This window comes from Schistocerca americana, chromosome 1 (genome assembly GCF_021461395.2).
Source record: "Schistocerca americana isolate TAMUIC-IGC-003095 chromosome 1, iqSchAmer2.1, whole genome shotgun sequence".
NCBI classification, from domain to species: domain Eukaryota; kingdom Metazoa; phylum Arthropoda; class Insecta; order Orthoptera; family Acrididae; genus Schistocerca; species Schistocerca americana.
In genome coordinates this window covers 906,088,441-906,109,521 of record NC_060119.1, presented here as the reverse complement: position 1 = coordinate 906,109,521, position 21,081 = coordinate 906,088,441, and the positions used below count along the sequence as shown (strand labels likewise).

At 44.2% G+C, this 21,081-nt stretch overlaps 1 protein-coding gene across 2 annotated transcripts in view; it reads left to right on the top strand.

Moving 5' to 3' along the window:
• The first annotated feature begins 8,613 nt into the window (after window positions 1-8,613).
• LOC124547636 (zinc finger protein squeeze-like) overlaps window positions 8,614-21,081 on the top strand; it is a 253,666-nt gene continuing 241,198 nt past the window's right edge. For both annotated transcript variants that reach the window (XM_047125121.1, XM_047125120.1), the window contains exon 1: window positions 8,614-8,766. In XM_047125121.1, coding sequence (XP_046981077.1) covers window positions 8,745-8,766 — 22 coding nt within the window. In that variant the 5' untranslated portion in view covers window positions 8,614-8,744. The remainder of the gene's footprint in view (window positions 8,767-21,081) is intronic.

Here is a 21,081-nt window from a genome sequence, read left to right as displayed (position 1 = left end):
GCCAGATTTACCTCGATAATGTTTGGTGTCAACAGTAAAGGGCTACTTCCTATATTTCAAGACCACCCGCGGCCTCCTAAAGGAGCATTTTCGAGGTCGCCTCATTTCTTCGCATGGGGATGTGGAGTGGCCTTCTCGATCTCCAGATCTTTGTCCACGCGATTACTTCCTGTGAGGCTACCTTAAAATCGGGTTTACATTGGGAAAAAAACAACGGACTCTAGACCCTCTTTCAGAAGCTATTACTCGGGAAATTCGAGAAACTCCCTTTGCTATTTGTGCAAGGTGTATGGACAATTTTCCACTCACCTGCAACAATGCTGCCACTGGGATGATGTCATTTTTCGCACCTGAATTGCAATGCATTGTTGTTTGTGCTTTATGTTTACTAAATGGCACTGTATTTGTAATCTCAGATAAATATAAAAACTGACATGTATCAAAAAAATGTCAGAATTTTTTGAAAAGTGTAACACATCCCTGCCAGAACCTGATGAGTGTGAATTACCGCTTAGTCTGGGATAATCAGCTTTTGAGGAGGCTTTGGACTCAATTCCAACTAAATCTGAACTAGCAGACCTTGAGAAACAAGCAGTTACCCTCTCTTCGTTAGTTTACTGAGGGCTATGCAGGATGATGCCTAACTCTGCCGTCAATGTTTCGCATGTTGTCCAGAGATATTTTTTGAGTATTTTAGTATAAAAGCCCCCTGCTTTCCGGAAGCTAGTTACGGAATAATAATTTCATTGTGATTTATTCAGTTTGTTGCACGAATTACCCATGCTGCTGTGGAAATACTCCACAGCCGTGAAAAGCGTGTTAGTCATCAAATGTACAACACAAAACACCGAGTAATAGAATAAAACTCAAAGTATATTACATATGTGGTTGAAATCACTGCGGGAACAGCTCAACATAGCGTTGTTGTTCCGTTATTTCATATGTTCAGTGAACCAGTAGACGAGGTGCATATAGGCCAAATCTTCATAAGTAAAACCATCAATACTGCTGTGAATCATTGTTAATTTTGAAAGGAGTCTACTGCGGTACACTTGCATGTGGTACCCGAATATTATAATAATACCATAAACGATGTATGTCTATGATAGGCTTTATAAAGCGGTTCGCTGACTATGTACGACCGTAGAGCCGAAGATACTGTTTCTGGTCTGATGTTCTAGTGTTGGAGCAAGAGAGCGCTTGGCGCACAGTTGTAGGTAGCTGTCTGTGAATGAAAGAGGATGATGTGGGCAGTTTTTGTGATGTTCTCTGTGATGCCACCAAGCGTTAGACTAATGTAGGAATTACGAGAACATGAAAGGAGAAGTCTTCATGCTACAAGATAAAGATGTCAAATAATTATGATTTCCATTTTGCCAGCGCGTTAGTACAATGAGTTGGCCTATGATTTGTAATTGTTGAGTAACCCCAAAATGTACGTAAGCTGATTGATAAACAGACTAGTTAGATATTTCACTTTTTTAATGTTTATAAGATTTGTTAACAGAGCTTTTTGTAATTTAGTGATTTGCATTTATGCTGGTGAGGTTAGATAATACTTGCTGTGTAAATCTCATTGTTCGTGAATCAATTAGTAAATATGATGTAATTCTATGACTAATGTAACTTTAGCGGTCAGATTTTTTGAAAAGAGAAACTTAACTTGCAATATAATTTTGCTAAAGAAAAGAATCAGTGTTACTAATTCATCACAATCAGTACCGCCTTCATTTCCAGGTCATATGTTTTTCAAACAAGTCTGATTTTTCTTAAATGTTTTCATTTATCAGCCAAATGAATTTCGTCTGAATTTGAAAGTATTAAGGCCAGCATTGCCCTTTGCTGAGCCTGTACCTGGCATATTATTTTATTTTTTATTAGAGAACAGAATATACCGCTGTTCACCGTTTCTGCTTTAGAGGTAAGACAGTTTAAAATGGTTCAAATGGCTCTGAGCACTATGGGACTTAACAGCTGTGGTCATCAGTCCCCTAGAACTTAGAACTACTTAAACCTAACTAACCTAAGGACATCACACACATCCATGCCCGAGGCAGGATTCGAACCTGTGACCGTAGCAGTGGCACGGTTCCGGACTGCGCGCCTAGAACCGCGAGACCACCGCGGCCGGCGCAATAAGACAGTTTAATTTATTGTTACGTGCAAAGGGACCAAGGTTATCAGTTCTGAACAGAACCAGAGGGCTCAGTGCCTAAGGGGCTGAATGCATTTTGCAGTGACTGTATTTCTTTATTGGTACTGGGAGTTGCATTGTCCAAACAGTTAGTATAAAATTTTTGCGAACAGTAACACAGAATAAGCACACCACTTGCACTTTTAACACGCTACACGATGATTCGTGTTTAGTATCCATTCTACGGTTCATACATTAATTCAACGTAATCCTAAATTTTTTTTAAAGAACGTTACAATTTACAGCTAATGACGTCTGGAAAACGAGAATCGAGCAGCGCCGAATACAAGCCTGAAATCGAAGAGTAAAGTGGGCGCCACTTACTGCTGACAACGGTAAGTAGCATGAGCGAATGGAAATAATTTGTTTCCAAACAAGATCGCAGTGCATACTGTTGACGCTTATTTGTCAGACATTTTCTGTACAATGCAGGTACAAATATAAAAGGCATTTAGAAATCAAGTCGAATACAATTACTCTGAAATGAGACAGAGGAGGAACACTGGTCCATTATTCCAAAATTCTCATTGCTATGTCCACGGACAACAGACGAAACAGATGCTCAAGACGTAACAGGAATTAAGTTTATTTCCTGCAAGTAAATACAAGTCCTTTTTAGTGGAGGTAACCTGAGAGCTCAAGGCCTAATTAAGAAACAGGTGGGCTGAAGAACGAATTGCAAAAAGAACAAATAATTTCTGGGTAAATGCCCAGACAACAAAATAACTTTTAGAAAAAGGCAAGTTCTAATAAGAATATCTGTTTATACATCAACTAATTAGTTCTGGTGGATAATCATGAATAATGACAAGTAGGACTGTTCCTCGAGTGAGAAGGTTTAGAGTTCAGTGTAGCCAAAGTTAAGAGCCAGTATTAATTACAAGTCCAATCTGTGGATATTGCGTCCTAGGCCACACATCGATCTGGTAATGTCCCGGAGTCTTGCTGGCGGTGAGCTGCGACGTGTCGTCCTGGATGCCCCGCAGTAAGTTCCTGATTGTGGCACAGCCGTTGCTCTCGGCGTCTGGCCCAGCGGCTTACTCGGTGAAGACTGCTTTCGGTGGTCTGTGTGAGGCCTTAAATGGGCTACCCGTCTTAGAATATTCCGCGCACTATTTTCAATTAAGTGCCCATGCTAGTTCGTTTACGTCGAGACCTCTAGCGGTGTATCTGACGCCTCCTTGCGGCTGCCGGCTTAACCTGGTTTCTGCTTGAAGGCCGACAGGGGGCCCCTACCCGGTACGGGACCCGCCATATGGATGTGTTGCGCAGGTAGCCTGTAAGTGTAGGCGCTCGGCCGAGATATATTACTCATGAAGAATCCCCGAACAATCTTTGAAATTCTGACGGGAAGTTCGAGTTCACAGTTCAAAAATGGATCTGAGCACTATGGGACTTAACTTCTGAGGTCATCAGTCCCCTAGAACTTAGAACTACTTAAACCTAACTAACCTAAGGACATCACACACATCCATGCCCGAGGCAGGATTCGAACTTGCGACCGTAGTGGTCGCTAGGTTCCAGACTGTAGCGCCTAGAACCGCTCGGCAACCCCGGCCGGCGAGTTCACAGTGTTTCAGCGTATACGTCCGCATCAGACATTTCATCCATTTTCATGACGATAGTGAGAAATTCGAAACTGGAAGAGGAGTTGGGTAATGAGATTTCATGCCACCGTGGTCCTAGAGCAAGTTTTCAGATCCTTAAAATGGGGAAACGATGATAAAATATATGCTTACAGAAAGTTTCCGAAGCACCTTCTGGTGAGATTGTACAGTTTGCCAGCAATGAAGATAAGCTTCAACAGCTAGTCAAATAACTTAACTGAACAAGTGTCTAAGTGGCCATGAAAGTCACTTGTAATAGGACTAAAATAAATTATAATGAAATCATATGTGTCTAGAGGACAGAATACTGTTTGCAGCAAGACGAATATCAACACAGACAGTGCAACGGTGTCTGCAGCGCCAAGCGCCAGGAATTGTCAACTGGGTGACCACTGTTGCGGCTTCGCTTGGTGCAGCAATAGAGACAGGCTGGCCCTCTGTAGTACATCCAGCGGTGACTCTGGATGAAAAATACGTCCTGGTTCTATGTGCAGGATGACGATGGAGGTATTCGTGTGTGGAGGCTCTGAGGAAAAAGAACGTTGCAAGATTGCATTTGTCATCTTTTTCCAGGTGCAGCAATTGGCGTAATAATTTGAAGTGTTCTTAGATATACAACGCATTCACCTCTGGTTTGCGTAGCTGGTAATTTGCTCAGAAGGTGTTACGTGTCCGTTTTTGTGGAAACAATCCCTTAACATATGTAAAATCATAATGAAAGACCCATTTGACAGGAATATTTAATCGTGGCTGATGAATGTTATACATAACATTACTAGTTGTTGTTGGTAAGGAAGCGAAGGAAGATTGGGTCTAACGTCCCTTCGACATCGAGATCATTAGAGACGGAGCGCGAGCTCGGATTGTGTCAAGGATAGGGAAGGAAATCGGCCGTGTCCTTTCAAAGAAACCATACTGGAATTTGCCTGGAGCGATTTAGGGAAATAACGGAAAACCTAAATCTTAATGGCCAGACGCGAGTTTGAGCCGTCGTCCTCCCGAATGCGAGCCCAGTGTGCTAACCACTGTGCCACACTGTTCGGTCATCATTGTTGGTAACTGACTAATGGGACGTTACTGTTCATTTATTCTTCTATTTGGAAAACAAGTATTATATATAAAGAGGACGTTGAAAGCAAATTTGCGGCGGTGCAGATACACTCGGGCAGTCAGGGGATCAAACGAACGAGCCAGGAGAGATGCAGCTCAATGGCTCGTAGGCTGCTAGACATAATTTTGTAATCCCGCTCCGGCCGGGGTGGCGGAGCGGTTCTAGGCGCTACAGTCTGGAGCCGCGCGACCGCTACGGTCGCAGGTTCGAATCCTGCCTCGGGCGTGGATGTATGTGATGTCCTTAGGTTAGTTAGGTTTAAGTAGTTCTAAGTTCTAGGGGACTGATGATCTTAGAAGTTGAGTCCCATAGTGCTCAGAGCCATTTGAACCATTTTTTAATCCCGCCTGTGGCACCCGGAGTATTACAGACAAACACAGAAAGGATCTTATGTGGAGCAAGTCTCCAGACATTACTGATTTACAAACTAGGACTGGAAGGAGGAGGAATGCTTTTTAGCAGGAGGAAATATTGTGCACAAAAGTAGAAAACTGAGATTCTCTCCAGAAAGAAGCAGACGCCACAGGTAAATATCTCGAAAATGAAATGGGAACAGACAGTTACGGACGTTTGAAAATGTGAGAAGGAGCTGGACGTTTAACTTCACAGAAACCAAACGTTCACGTAACTTAAGAGTCGCTGGGATTGGGCAACATAAATAAACTAGAGAGTAGACAGAAAAGCTCTATTTTGACGATGAGGACCCGCCTCGTTGGTCACAGAGAGAGAGGGAAAGAAAGTGAGATGACTTTTTTCTGTGTTAAATGGTAGAGCGCACGTTACTTGTTAACCAGCTAGACTATAGCCCAGAGGAAATTAATATATTCTAAGGAGCAGTTCTACCGGTCAGTGCTCGAAAGATACGAAGCCCAGCCAATCTAAATATAGCCAGGGAAGCAAAATGTGGCAATGCGAGGTTTGCTTTTACTAAACATTCGATTAGAAATTACTTGACCCTCGGGTGTCTTGATCTTCGGGAGGCTTCGCCATCAGATTTCGATTTTGAGAGCCGCCAATGGCCCGCCGCTATTTGAGCTGATGTATCGAGGGACTTTTCAGATTGATTTGCATTTTGCCATTGGTGTGGGTCGTTGGTGCCGACAGTGACTAATTCTGCAGCCACTTCAGCCTCCATCTACAGTGTACTATGGTGAGAATGAGTGACAACTGCGAGACAATGCGTATGGACATTAAAGTCACTTTTTAGTATTTTGATTACTTCAAGCTTCCTTTTACTGACTTGCAAAATGGTTCAAATGACTCTGAGCACTATGCGACTTAACTTCTGAGGTCATCAGTCGCCTAGAACTTAGAACTACTTAAACCTAACTAACCTAAGGACATCACACACATCCATGCCCGAGGCAGGACTCGAACCTGCGACCGTAGCGGTCGCTCGGCTCCAGACTGTAGCGCCTAGAACCGCACGGCCACTCCGGCCGGCACTGACTTGCCTTTTACAGTCAATGAGCAGTCTGCTTTCAGCTCCAACCACACATGCAACATATTCCGTTCTGTACTACTACCTGTCTTTTCAATTAACATCATGACAATCAAGGTGCAACTTCGCTTTTGCAATTATTTCACTTGCGCTATTATTAGAATCTTTCCCACCGACCATTTTGTCAGATGTGGCAAAGATATTATAATAATATTGTATTTACGAATAGTTTTAACGGAATAAACTGAAGTAATTCTGTATGTCAGATATGGGGTCCATTTACATATATAACTTCCTCCACCCACCAAATGGTTCAAATGGCTCTGAGCACTATGGGACTTAACATCGGAAGTCATTAGACCCCTAGAACTTAGAACTACTCAAACCTAACTAACCTAAGGACATCACACACATCCATACCCGAGGCAGGATTCGAACCTGCGACCGTAGCGGTCGCGCGGTTCCAAACTGAAGCGTCTAGAACCGCTCGGTCACTCCGGCCGGCTCCACCCACCAAGTCAACTTACACAGGCGTTACATTTCTGACATGTTAAGGCTGATGGCTGTGTCCTATTTTCGAGAACTGCACGATGTTATCTTTCAGCAAAATGGCGCAGTATCGCGTATTTTCAGTGCTGTCATAACCTACCTAGATACAGTTTTTGACAGTTGCTCTGGGTAACACGTTCTCCAGATCTCTCACCCAATGAAAACTTCCTCTGATGGACTGTCGGGAGCTAATCATGCCAACCACTACGATTTATGAACTCTGGCATAGAGTTGAAGCGTATAGAATGACGTATTCTTATCTGTGTCCAAACTCACAAGTAGATCGCACTTATTTATGGTACATGCAGCGCTCGACTCAAAAAGGTAAATGGCAGAAGCGGGAGTTCCAAATGCCCATACATTCAAAATATATAGCAGTTAATGCATCATTTCACCAACTACTGGCGAAGATAGTTCGTGATATGCAATGGAACTTACTTCTCGGTTTGTGACTTCTCCTTCTTTGTCAAGGACGTAAGAGCTGTTACTGAAGCTTTTTGATCAAATTTTTAAGCTGACGATAAAAATAGACATCGCAGGGTAGCACTAGCGGTGTTCATATCGTGAGAATCACTTTAATACTGCACAACGGCAATCTTTCTTCATCTTGAAAAATCTCGTATGATTGTGGACTTGTTTATCCTTCCCACGAGACAGGTAATACAAGAAATTTGTTCTCCTGCATACAGGGTTTCATCACATCCAATACAATATATTGGACGTTATCTCCGTTTATATGCAGAGTAAGAAACGTGAGAACTGAAAATGAAAAATAAGCTTTCCGTATAGAGATTCGATTCCACGACCCTGGGATTAGTGTTCTGTACTCTTTCCACCGGCTACTGTTTCGACCGAGCGAGGTGGCGCAGTGGTTAGCACTCTGGACTCGCATTCGGGAGAACGACGGTTCAATCCCGCGTCCGGCCATCCTGATTTAGGTTTTCCGTGATTTCCCTAAATCGTTCCAGGCAAATGCTGGGATGGTTCCTTTAGAACGGCATGGCCGATTTCCTTCTCCATCCTTCCTTAATCCGATGAGACCGATGACCTCGCTGTTTGATCTCTTCCCCGAAACAACCCAACCCTACTGTTTCGAAACTACGTTCCCGTAAGTGACTCATACCTCTCCGGATCCACACCAAAAAATGATATTTTTTTTTAGACGCTCGGTAATCTGCGGTTCCCAATTTGGTCATTCTCGTTTCTGGCCAAAATTCGATATACCACAAATTTTGAAGATATCTATGATGACGAGTGGGCGGGTCCTCTGATCAGTGCGACTCGAAGCCCCTCCGGATTAGAGCCGTTGTTACTGCCAGGGATGTCACCTTTGTGTTTTAAATTTCGCACCCTGTACACTCCCAACTCGCCTACAGATTTTATCATATATTCTTCCTATTATACTGGAAAAGCACAATAAGTAAAATAGAGTTATTTGCTATACTTGCTGGTGCTGCTTCTTAATCGCCAACAGTGTTTTCCCAGTAGGGACTCCCTCTGCCCCACTACCATGGAATATTATTCGAACAGTTCGATTTACTGTGAGAGTTGACAAAAAGAGAGAAAGAAAATAGCTTCAGCGTATGGAAGGAGCGCCGTGACCTCTGACAGTGCGCCCGGGCGGAGAGGCTCGGCGCCGGTTGCGCACGCAGCCGGCAGACTGCGCTGTCGTCGCGGAGGAGGGCCCGGCAGCGCTGCGCAGCCCAGACTGCACACTCGACACTCGACAGCTGACGGCGCGGGCGCACGGCCTGCTGTTCATCCCGACAACGTGCACGCACAGCCGGCACCATTTACTGTTGGCTCAGCTCGTCCGCCAACACGGCCAGACCCTCCTATGTCATGCCAGGAGGTGTCAAAAAGGGTGAGTGCGCCGCTCTGACTTCGCAGCCGCTCCGCGACGCCCCCTCTACCTGTGGCGCTTCAGCGTGCCGCACGTCGCTAAAAGCCAGCCAGTTGCCGACAAAGAAGCTAGCGTGGCTCTTACATAGAGATATGTGTCTGTTAAGTGTTTATAATTCATTTCATTTTCCTCGTTAAGACCTAAGTTTCGTCACAAACTGTTAATGCGTAGTAACATTACATCGAACGTAGCATCGTTGGTAACCGTAGAATATTTACCGCAATTTTGACGTATTCTGCTTCCTCTGCGTCTGCGTCTGATAATCAGCAATCAATAACTCGTATTACCATCATATCCCACTCTTCCTTTTCCACTCCACTCCATTCCATTCACAGAAGGTCCAGGCTTTGGTGGTCGTCCTAATAAATTTCGTCGTTGCGATCCTTTTGTATATAAGGAAAAGAACTTCGGTCTAGAAGACAGATTATCGAAATTTTAAGACGTGATTCACAACTGCGATCTTATAGTCTGCATTTGGAATTTTTTAGTGTCTTTATTGCATAGAGCGTAACTTACTTGAACAGTATTATCGATCGCTTGTACTTCTCTAGGACCCTGGAAAGGATTTCTTGAAATAACTGGCCTTTGTCATCGTGGGTTACTTCCGCTGCGCCACGAAGCAGACACTGTCGGTTAGAATCTCACGCCGGCCATGGGCGTGGGTTCTGAATGTACCGTTATTGTATATACGGTAAAATACAATTCGCAATTCTTCCTTGCTTATTTTTCATGTGAAATACAGTGAGCAAATGAACTTTTTGAAAAGTAATTGTATGTAATTAAAATATGTGGTAAATATTTCTAAAGATGCTAGAGATTTAAATATTAATGTGCTACCTGAATGATTGAAGTAGGCGAACGGAAATTAATATGAACTTACAGTGACTTCTTTCTTAAATAAACTTTATCTCCTCTGAATTATTCTGTTTTAATTTGTGTTTCGCATTAAAATATTCAGTTCGTCGATAGAGCTAGTTCGCAGTTGCTGAAGAAGAAGCTGATTTTTATACTCATAGAATTGATTATTATTTTGAAAAAAAAATTTGTGAGTAAATATTAACTTCGAAAATACACCATGAAACGATGAATGAAGCTTTACTGAATTTTCAACAGAGAGACGGTTCAATCCCGGAAGTGCACAGTCTTCTTTCGGAACGAAATAACCCATCTAGAGTGCTGGGTGCATTTCATTATGACTATATGCTTCATCTAGGACTTAACCTGCAGAGGAATACATATTTTGTATGACATTATTTCCTTTCTGCCTCGGTAGAGTGACAGTCGGTTTTCTGAAATTTGATACGTTTGTGTGACGTATTACAAAGGCTGAGGATGAGAACGGGTTTTTTACGGTTTTTGCATTTAAGATGACCTCATTCTTTCTCGTTAGTGTTTCCAATCTCAAATCGTTTCAGAGTGGACTAAATCGTTTTTCCAGTAATGCACGAAACAGAAGGTGACGGTTTGCCACAGCAGCGGGCGGACGCATGCCGTCCTCCCCCTGGTGGAGGAATAGCCTCTCCCGCCCACGGACTGCCGTGGCGCCCGTAGGTTGGGGCGAGCATTTCAGCCCTTGCTTGCTTCCAATTCTGAATCGTCCATTAGTTTCGTTGGGGAGCTCTATAATGCTATATTTATAACTATTTACTTGTTATGATCTCACATGTCGATCGCTTTTTTTTTAGTCTATGCAAAATTTGAAATTGTAAAGATATTACTGTATGTAAAACCGAAATTTACTTTGGATGCTCGTATTTATACAATGATCCCATGAGAATTAACTTAAACCTTAAAGACCAACATTACTACGCAGTACTTTACTATTGGTTTTTACAGTTTCAGGACGTTAGAGATCGAATCGTCGCATTACTGTATTTTCGACTTGCTCTAGGATGACTCGCCTCTCTTATACATTGACAAAATAAATTTTGAGTCAGTTTCCAGTAAAACGGTTGCACCCACATAGTGCAACAAAGAGCAGCTAGAGACTGGAACAGCTATGGAGAATTTATTTTCTGTTTTTATTTGTTAGCGGTTGGTGTAGAATTGGTGCTGGCAGCATCTTAATACAAGGGTGGGGTAAATAGCGTTAAAGTAACTTGTGTAAGGATACGCAAAGCACATAACAGCTGATAACAGATCGTAACAGCACATCACAGTTATGAGCTATAAATATTAAAATGCAATATCATGGAAGCGCCATTCAAACAAACTTCGAATTAAAATTTCAGCAACGGGAAGGATGGTTAGAAAACAACGAATTTTACTTATTGTGCCTATACAACATGCACTACTAGCCATTAAAATTCCTACACCAAGAAGAAATGCAGGTGATAAACCGGTATTCATTGGACAAATATATTATACTAGAACTGACATGTGATTACATTTTCACTCAATTTGGGTGCATAGATCCTGAGAAATCAGTATCCAGAACAACCACCTCTGGCCGTAATAACGGCCTTGATACGCCTGGCATTGAGTCAAACAGACCTTGGATGGCGTGTACAGGTACAGCTGCCCATGCAGATTCAACACGATACCACAGTTCATGAAGAGTAGTGACTGGCGTATTGTGACGAGCCAGTTGCTCGGCCACCATTGACCAGACGTTTTCAATTGGTGAGAGATCTGGAGAATGTGCAGGCCAGGGCAGCAGTCGAACATTTTCTGTATCCAGAAAGGCCTGTACAGTACCTGCAACATGCGCTCGTGCATTATCCTCCTGAAATGTAGGGTTTCGCAGGGATCGAATGAAGGGTAGTGCCACGGGTCGTACCACATCTGAAATGTAACGTCCACTGTTCAAAGTGCCGTCAATGCGAACAAGAGGTGATCGAGACGTGTAACCGATGGCATCCCATACCATCACGCCGGGTGATACTCCAGTATGGCGATGACGAAGACATCCCCATCTATTGACTCAGGGATCGATACGTGGCTGCACGATCCGTTACAGCCATGCGGATAAGATGCCTGTCATCTCGACTGGTAGTGATAAGAGGCCGTTGGGATCCAACACGGCGTTCCGTATTACCCTCCTGAACCCACCGATTCCATATTCTGCTAACAGTCGTTGGATCTCGGCCAGCGCGAGCAGCAATGTCGCGATACGATAAACCACAATCGCGAAAGGCTACAATCCGATCTTTATCAAAGTCGGAAACGTGATGGTACGCATTTCTCCTCCTTAAACGAGGCATCACAGCAACGTATCACCAGGCAACGCCGGTCAACTGCTGTTTGTGTATGGGAAATCGGTTGGAAACCTTCCTCATGTCAGCATGTTGTAGGTGTCCCCACCGGCTCCAACTTTGTGTGAATGCTCTGAAAAGCTAATCATCTGCATATCACAGCATCTTATTCCTGTCGGTTAAATTTCGCGTCTGTAGCACGTCATCTACGTGGCGTAGCAATTTTAATGGCCAGTAGTGTAGTAGGAAGAATACACGACTGTCACTCGGTAAGTAATGCAACACATTTTTTTTTGAAAGCTTGTTGGTTTTATTGAGGATTCCAATAAAACATATTGTTCTCCACTCTTTTGTCTACAAAACCCTGTTTTTCAACATAACTTCCGTTCACTGCGACGGCTATACAGCACCTTACTGTGAGGGCCGTTATGCCCGCATGGTACCACTCTACCGGTGAACTACAGAGTCAACGTCTTTCTGCATCAATAACCTCATCATCCACGTAATGCTTCCCGCTCAGTGTGTCCTTCATTGTGCCAAACAGATGGACTTATTCAATCAGACGACGAGAACACAGCGGGCACACACACATGGATGACTGTATCCACACGTTAAATAAATGCAAGAGTGACAGCTGTGTGCGGCCGGCCGGCACGCAGGAGATCGGACATGTTTGCACCACCTTGTTGCGATGATGACAACTGCCTTGCCCAACGACTCACCGTGCTTTTGTTCACTGTCAGAACTCCGTGCGTAGACACTCTAAAAACGCCTATGAATATCTGTGATTCTCAGGATGTCCGCCAGAAGCAACACAATGACGGCCCTCTGCTTGGAACGCACTCCCGTTACAGACGCCAGTTTGAAGGCTACGTATAGCGCCGCTACCTACAGGAACTTCATGAAACTGTAGGGGGCTGAAATGGGAATTTTCCAAGATGTCCCACAACAAATTCCGAATTTTTTCAACCGAAACTGACCGAGTAAAATAGGTGTTGCTTTACGTATTGAATGCCCCTCGTATCATTAAATTGGCATTGATTTTCGGGTGTACACTGAGCTGTCACCAGCAATGGCTATATCTCGGATGGGCATCCAGCCGAACTAAGCTTGGCTGACAAATAAGGGCAACAAGCGGTTTTGCGTTGAAAGATAGTCATCGACAACTTGACAATATGGTACAACACCGATGTTGACACATCACAAAAGCAGCGCATGCTATCCAAATTATCTGTTCTGTGAGGATGACGTGATGGTTTTGTGTTCCCAATGGTATCCAATAAACATGCCCACCAGAAGCAAAAAAATGGTTCAAATGGATCTAAGCACTATGGGACTTAACATCTGAGGTCATCAGTCCCCTATAACTTAGAACTACCTAAGCCTAACTAACCTACGGACATCATACACATCCATGCCCGGGCAGGATTCGAACCTGCGACCGTAGCAGCAGCGCGGTTCCGGACTGAAGCGCCTAGAACCGCACGGCCACAACGACCGGCTTCCAGAAGCCAGGCGCCGATTTTTCAGGCTGGCGCTAATCATCGACAAGCGGAATAGCCTGCGAACACCCTCCTTCCTCCCTCTCTTTCTCGTCCTGACAAGCCTATTGCATTCTAGGGCCAATAAAGTTCCACAAAAATGATGTATTTACACCGATAATTTTTAATAAATAGGATCATCTTTCCTCTTGTAAAACCAGTATTGCCCTGAGGAAGATCGATGTTTTATGTTTTATATTCGAAGTATTTTATTTTATACAGAGGCATGGCACAGAACCCTAAAGACATTTCATGATATATCCTAACACTTGTGCTCAACGGCTTGTGGGCTATGCCCGAAGAGCGCAGATAAAAATGTGTTAATTAAAAATGAGTTTTTTTTAGCCTTCAGTTTTCTGAGTAATTTGATGTGACCCGCCACTATTTCCTCTTTTGTGTCAACCGCTTCATTTCAGAGTAGCATTCGCACCCTAGATCCTGAATTACTTGTTGGATGTACACCGTCCAACAAAAAAAGGGAAGTACCAAGAAGACACGGTCGGATGTCAACGTAACTTCGTACTGTACCCACCATCGATGGGTATCTAAATTGATAGAACTGTAATTCACTATGACCTGCAAACGGTCACTAGAGTGTCGTTCGTGGTTAGTGTTGTTACCAGGCCTGTTAGGGTATATATGGGACGTGAACAGCGTCAGAAGTTGAGTGATTACGGTTATGGACCGTTAATGGGGCGTATTCGTGCGAGACAGCGTAATCATCACTTGACAAGAGTTTGAAAGAAGCCTCCTTGTGCCTCTCCATTTGGCCGGTTGGTCGTCTAGTACACCAGCCAGAATTGTGGGGCATTCGGATGTTAACGTGGCATGGTGGACTGCATAGGGACGTGGGGACAGGCATGCCCGTCGTCAAGGTTCCGGTCGACCACGCCTTCCCATCACAAGGGGCGACTGCCGTATCGTGTGGCAAGCACATTGTAACGCCTTCACATCTGCGTCTGCCATTCGAGAACAAGTAATGGAATCTCTGCGTCGTCCCACATCACTTGTCGGAGACTAGCAGCGGCAGAACTATGGAATTACCGTCTCACACGTAGATTTACCTTAGTTCCACGACAGAATGGCCACTTCTGGAGGGGCACCATAACCGAGAAACATGGATTGCTGATAAATGACGTCGTACTGTGCTCAGCGAGGAACGGCGGTTCCGCACGACCATCGCCAGGACGGTGATCGGAGCAGCGGTCCATTCTTCCGTTGTCTTGGAGAGACACAGCGGTGTTACTCCTGGAGTCAAGGTGTGGTGAACAATAGCGTTTGACTTAAAGTCGCAGCTGATTGTGATTAAGGGAACTCTGACGGCATAGCCGTACGTCATGGATATCCTGCGTCCTCATGTATTACCGCTCAAGCGACGGCACCATGGTGCCATTTTCCTACAGAACAATGGTCGTCTATATATGACATGTGTCTGTATGGAATTCTTGTGTTCAGGTACCCCTGTGTCCCAACATGAATCCAGATCTGATAGTATGTGTGGGTTCAGTTTGGATGTCATCTCCACCCCGCTGCTAGTACCCACGGATATCAAGCACCCAGTGAAACACTTGTGGGTCTTTCTATAGCATCACACTTCAAACACTTCTCTTCTCTTCTCTTCTCTTCTCTTCTCTTCTCTTCTCTTCTCTTCTCTTCTCTTCTCTTCTCTTCTCTTCTCTTCTCTTCTCTTCTCTTCTCTTCTCTTCTCTTCTCTTCTCTTCTCTTCTCTTCTCTTCTCTTCTCTTCTCTTCTCTTCTCTTCTCTTCTCTTCTCTTTCTCTTCTCTTTCTCTTCTCTTCTCTTCTCTTCTCTTCTCTTCTCTTCTCTCCGGTGTTCCCATAGTCCATAATTCGCTATCCTACAATGCTATGCTCCAAACGTACATTATCAGAAATTTCTTTCCTCAAATTAAGACCTACAGAACGGTAATAGGACGGAATCACAGTGGAACGCGGTTTTTTGCAGTAAAAAGTTAGTATCTGGTTTACTCATGGCTCTATTTGTTAAGGGGTTTTTGGTCAGACAACTCGCTTAATAATACGTGTAATATTAAATGATGGCATCTTACTACTCTGCCAGATGAACACCCCTGTCTAAAGATCCTTCTCTGTTCCCCAACGCATTATACACCGACAAAAGCCGAAAATGTTACGGCCTGCTGCTTAATACGTGTTGGTCCACCTTTGGAGAGCATTACAACAGCGATTTTGCGCGCCATGAACTCGACACGTCCCTTGACAGAAGGACGAAGTGTCGAATTCGATCTTCCGAAATTATTTCACTGTGGAAGATCGTAACAGGGACCTTACTGTCAGTATGATACGAATTTCGAAATGTCGGATACTGAGATAACCACCGCGGAATAGAAAAGCAACTACAATCTCTGCGTAGTGGAAAGGCATCAGGACCAGATGAGATGCCTATAAGATTCTACAAATATTATGCGAAAGAACTTTCTCCTCTTCTAGCAGCGGTTCATTACAGATCGCGGGAGCCACTGAGGGTACCTGGTGATTGGTAAAAAGAGCAGGTCATTGCTGTTTTCAAGTAGGGCAGTAGGACAAATGCACGTAATCCGAAGGCAGAGAGCTTGTGAAACTCAGCTGGCTCTGTTCCAGTGTGAGATCCACAGCGCTGCAGACGACGGCGCTCAGGTTGATGCTGTGTTCATTGACTTCAGGAAGGCATTGGACACTGTCTGCACTGGCGTTTAGCAACAAAGAAACGAGCTCATCGAGTACCGCACTAGCTTTGCAAGCGGATACAAGACTTCCTTGGAGATGGGACTCAGCATCTCTTTCTCGACGGAACAAAATTGGCAGATGTAGAGGTAATTACGGGGGTTCCTCAAGGAAGTGTGACGGGTCCGTTACTGTTTGTAATCTATGTAGAAAGCGTCGGAAGCTCTTTAAGACTGTTCGTAGATGATGCGGTTCTCCATAAGAAAGTAGCAACGCCAGAAGACAGTATCGATTTTCAAACTGACTCGCAGATCGTTGATGAACGGTGCAGGCTCTGGCAGCTGACCCTGAACGTGAATCAATCAATGTACGAGGTGCATTCAACTTCTAAGGCCTCCGATTTTTTTTCTAATTAACTACTCACCTGAAATAGATGAAACTGGCCTTACTTCTCGACGTAATCGCCCTGCAGACGTACAAATTTTTCACAACGCTGACGCCATGATTCCATGGCAGTGGCGAAGGCTTCTTTAGGAGTCTGTTTTGACCACTGGAAAATCGCTGAGGCAATAGCAGCACGGCTGGTGAATGTGCGGCCACGGAGAGTGTCTTTCATTGTTGGAAAAAGCCAAAAGTCACTAGGAGCCAGGTCAGGTGAGTAGGGAGCATGAGGAATCACTTCAAAGTTGTTATCACGAAGAAACTGTTGCGTAACATTAGCTCGATGTGCGGGTGCGTTGTCTTGGTGAAACAGCACACGCGCAGCCCTTCCCGGACGTTTTTGTTGTAGTGCAGGAAGGAATTTGTTCTTCAAAACATTTTCGTAGGACGCACCTGTTACCGTAGTGCCCTTTGGAACGCAATGGGTAAAGATTACGCCCTCGCTGTCCCAGAACATGGACACCATCATTTTTTCAGCACTGGCGGTTACCCGAAATTTTTTTGGTGGTGGTGAATCTGTGTCCTTCCATTGAGCTGACTGGCGCTTTGTTTCTGGATTGAAAACTGGCATCCACGTCTCATCCATTGTCACAACCGATGAAAAGAATGTCCCATTTGTGCTGTCTTTGGGTGTCAACATTGCTTGGCAACATGCCACACGGGCAGCCGTGTCGTCGTCCGTCAGCATTCGTGGCACCCACCTGGATGACAATTTTCGCATTTTCAGGTCGTCATGCAGGATTGTGTGCACAGAACCTACAGAAATGCCAACTCTGGAGGCGATTTGTTCAACAGTCATTCGGCGATCCCCCAAAACAATTCTCTCCACTTTCTCGATCGTGTCATCACACCGGCTTGTGCGAGCCCGAGGTTGTTTCGGTTTGTTGTCACACGATGTTCTGCCTTCATTAAACTGTCGCACCCACGAACGCACAATCGACTCTTCCATAACTCCATCACCACATGTCTCCTTCAACTGTCGATGAATTTCAATTGGTTTCACACCACGCAAATTCAGAAAACGAATGATTGCACACTGTTCAAGTAAGGAAAACGTCGCCATTTTAAGTATTTAAAACAGTTCTCATTCTCGCCGCTGGTGGTAAAATTCCATCTGCCGTACGGTGCTGCCATCTCTGGGACGTATTGACAATGAACGCGGCCTCATTTTAAAACAATGCGCATGTTTCTATCTATTTCCAGTCCGGGGAAAAAAAATCGGAGGCCTTAGAACTTGAATGCACTTCGTAACATATTGCCCATACGCAGGAAAAGAAATCCACTACCCTCCATCTACACTACTGATGACAAACTGCTGGAAGCAGTGTCATTAGTAAAATGTGTGGGAGTAACTATCCAGAGCGACAGCAAGTGGAATGACCATATAAAACAAACAGCAGGAAAACAGATGAAGATTGAGATTCATTGGAAGAATACTAAGGAAATGCAACTCATCTATGAAAGAAGTAGCTTATAAGGCGCTTGTTCGAACGATTCTTGAGTATTATTAATTCATACAGGATCTTCTCTACCTCGTCCATTAGTCCTACCTGGTGAGGATCCTCGCCAGGTAGGACTAATGGACGAGGTAGAGAAGATCCAAAGAAGGGCGATGTGTTTCGTCATGGGATTGTTTAGTCGGTTCGAAAGCGTTACAGACACGCCAAACAAGCTCCAGTGGCAGATATTGTAAGAGACGTGTTGTGTATCACGGCGAGGTTTACTACTGAAATTTGGGGAGAGAACTTACCGGGAAGAGTAGGACGACATACTACTTCCTCCCACATACATCTCGCGAAATAAGTAAAATGAGAAAATTCGAGAAATTAGAACTAATACAGAAGCTTATCGACACTCATGCTTCCCAAGTGCCCCAGTGCCCCAATGCCCCAATGACCAATGACCGATTTGGTCCCTTCCCCTCCGCCCCTCTCCCCCCTGTTTTAAACCAACCAACCATCTTCCCACGTGCCATTCTTGAGTGGGACAGGGTATGGGGATCAATTGATGGTGCGGCAGATCTAGCCGCATGTGGCAACAGATGTGTGTATATAGCAACGAGCTGGTTGTGTGTGAGCGCAGATTTGGCGACCAATAACGTTCCGTGTGCGCTACAACGGGTTAATATATGGTGAAGTTAGTGACCAAGACACTAACGTGAATTCACTATCATACTCCTCAAACCACTGTACCATGATTCTGGCCTCGTGACACATATAGCTATCCTGTTGGAAGATATCATCGCTATCGGTGAAGACAACGAAGGGATGCAGGTGGTCCGCAATGATGTTTACGTTGTCAATAGCTGTCATCGTACCTTTCATAACAGATGCAGGTCCCACGGAATCACAGGTGAATATCCGCCAGATGCCCCCATCAGTGTCGGTCCGTGGCAGTGCATGTTCCGAGCAACCGTTCTTCTGGATGACGGTTTTCGGACACGACCATCGATCTGGTGTAGCAAGAAGCATGATTCGTCCGAAAAGTGACATGTTTCCATTGATCCATGGTTCAATTGAGATGATGCCCAGTTCTTTTTGGGTCGTGGGCCTTACACCACCTATTGGCATCGAATTGGTTGAAGACAAACCTCCGAATGTGCCTGTGGTAAAGAAGGCACGCCAAGACTTCTACATCTGTATCATACACCACAAACCGCCTAATGGTGTGTAGCGGAACGTACTTCTGGTACCAGTAACTGGTCCCTGTTAGACCCGCGATTTTCTCATCGTTGTCATTAAGTGAGGTGCGAGTAAGAAGAAGTAATGTTACCCGACTCTTACCGGAAAGTACTCTCTATAAATTGCAATAATAAACCTCTCCGTGATGCTCAACGCCTAACTTGTAATGTTTGCGGATGATGTTTGTTGAACATTTCAGTAAAGCTCTCGCGCCGACTAAACGATCCCGTTACGAAGCGCGCTACTCTTCTTTGGATCTTCTCTGTTTCTTCTATCATCCCTACCCGGTATGGATCCCATATTGGTCTCTTAGACAAGTGCCTTGTAAACCACTTCCTTAGTGGATGAGTTATATTTCCTTAAGATTCCTCCAAAGAATCTGTCTGGCATTTGGTTTTCTTATATTGTTTTTAATTTTTTTGTTTGGTCATTCCCATTAAAGTCCCTCTCGATGGTTACTTCTAGACATTTTTCGGCAGATACTGTTTTCAGCAGCTTCTCACCAATACTGCAGTTGTACAGTAGTACAATATGTCCGGGGATGTCCGCTATATGCCGACGTTGCTGATACTGATCGGCAGCGTCTGAATCGAAACGGAGGGCTTGATGTCAAGAAGATACTACGTTGCGAGGTAGAAAGGCGGACCCTAGTCAATATCGACGACGCTATTCGAAGAAAGGCTTGGGTAACTCGATATCAATCAAGTCCTGGGTACTGAACTACGAGAGATTGTGATAGAAGACGGGATAGAATTGCTGTGAAGACATCTGGCAAGGAGAGGCCCCGAGCGGTGGAATCGACTTTTTGGAACCATCTACACGGTTGCTACAGCCATTCACCCCGGTGAGCCCTCGTTTGCGAGTAACTGACGAAAAGAAATCTCGGAATTTTGTGTGACACTCAATAGCATTAAAAAAGTTGAGTTACATAATCTAGTTGCGTGGTGTAGTAGATTCTATGACACCTTCGGAGGCAGGAGGTTATGGGTTCGAATCTCGTCAGGTACAGTAAATCTTTTATTTTTAAATATTTATCGAAATGATCAAAGTCGTTTCGATAAGATTTAAAAATAAAAAAAATTACTTCTCCTGACGAGCTTAGAGCCCACGACATTCTGCATGTGAAGCTATTATCCTGTCTTCTACACTAAGCAGCCAGTCTATATAATACGATAATACGACCTTTTGTTAATGTTATTGAGGATCATGTAAAACTCAGATTTTTTTGACTATTACCTGCAAACTCGGGCACACCACGGTGAATGGCTGCAGGGTGTGATACCTGCGATCTTAACCCAAATCACCATAGGTTTCATTCAAAGAAGTAGATCCCATCGCTGGGGAGCTCTCCTTGTCAGATCAGCAGTGGCGGTAGACTAAGAGCCAACAGCGTATATACGGTGATGGTAACACCAGAGTAGAGCCACAATACCCTCTACAGTGGTCCAGCAACCGGTATGGTGTACCCGCCAACCACGCAAATGTGGAATATGGTATTACAGTTTGTACACTGTTTCAGTTATTACAGTGTATACTAGTGAGTATAGGATAACAATAGCTATAGACATAGATTTGGAAGTGAATGTAGTTTTATTAACTATAACAACAGTTTCGGTGATAAACAATATTTTGCAGGATGTAATAATTTTCTCTTGATATTTATAATTTGTGTAAGAATGAATATAGCCTGTGTTAGAATTATAGCCAAATGGCTACAATGTAGTAAATAAACTGCGATG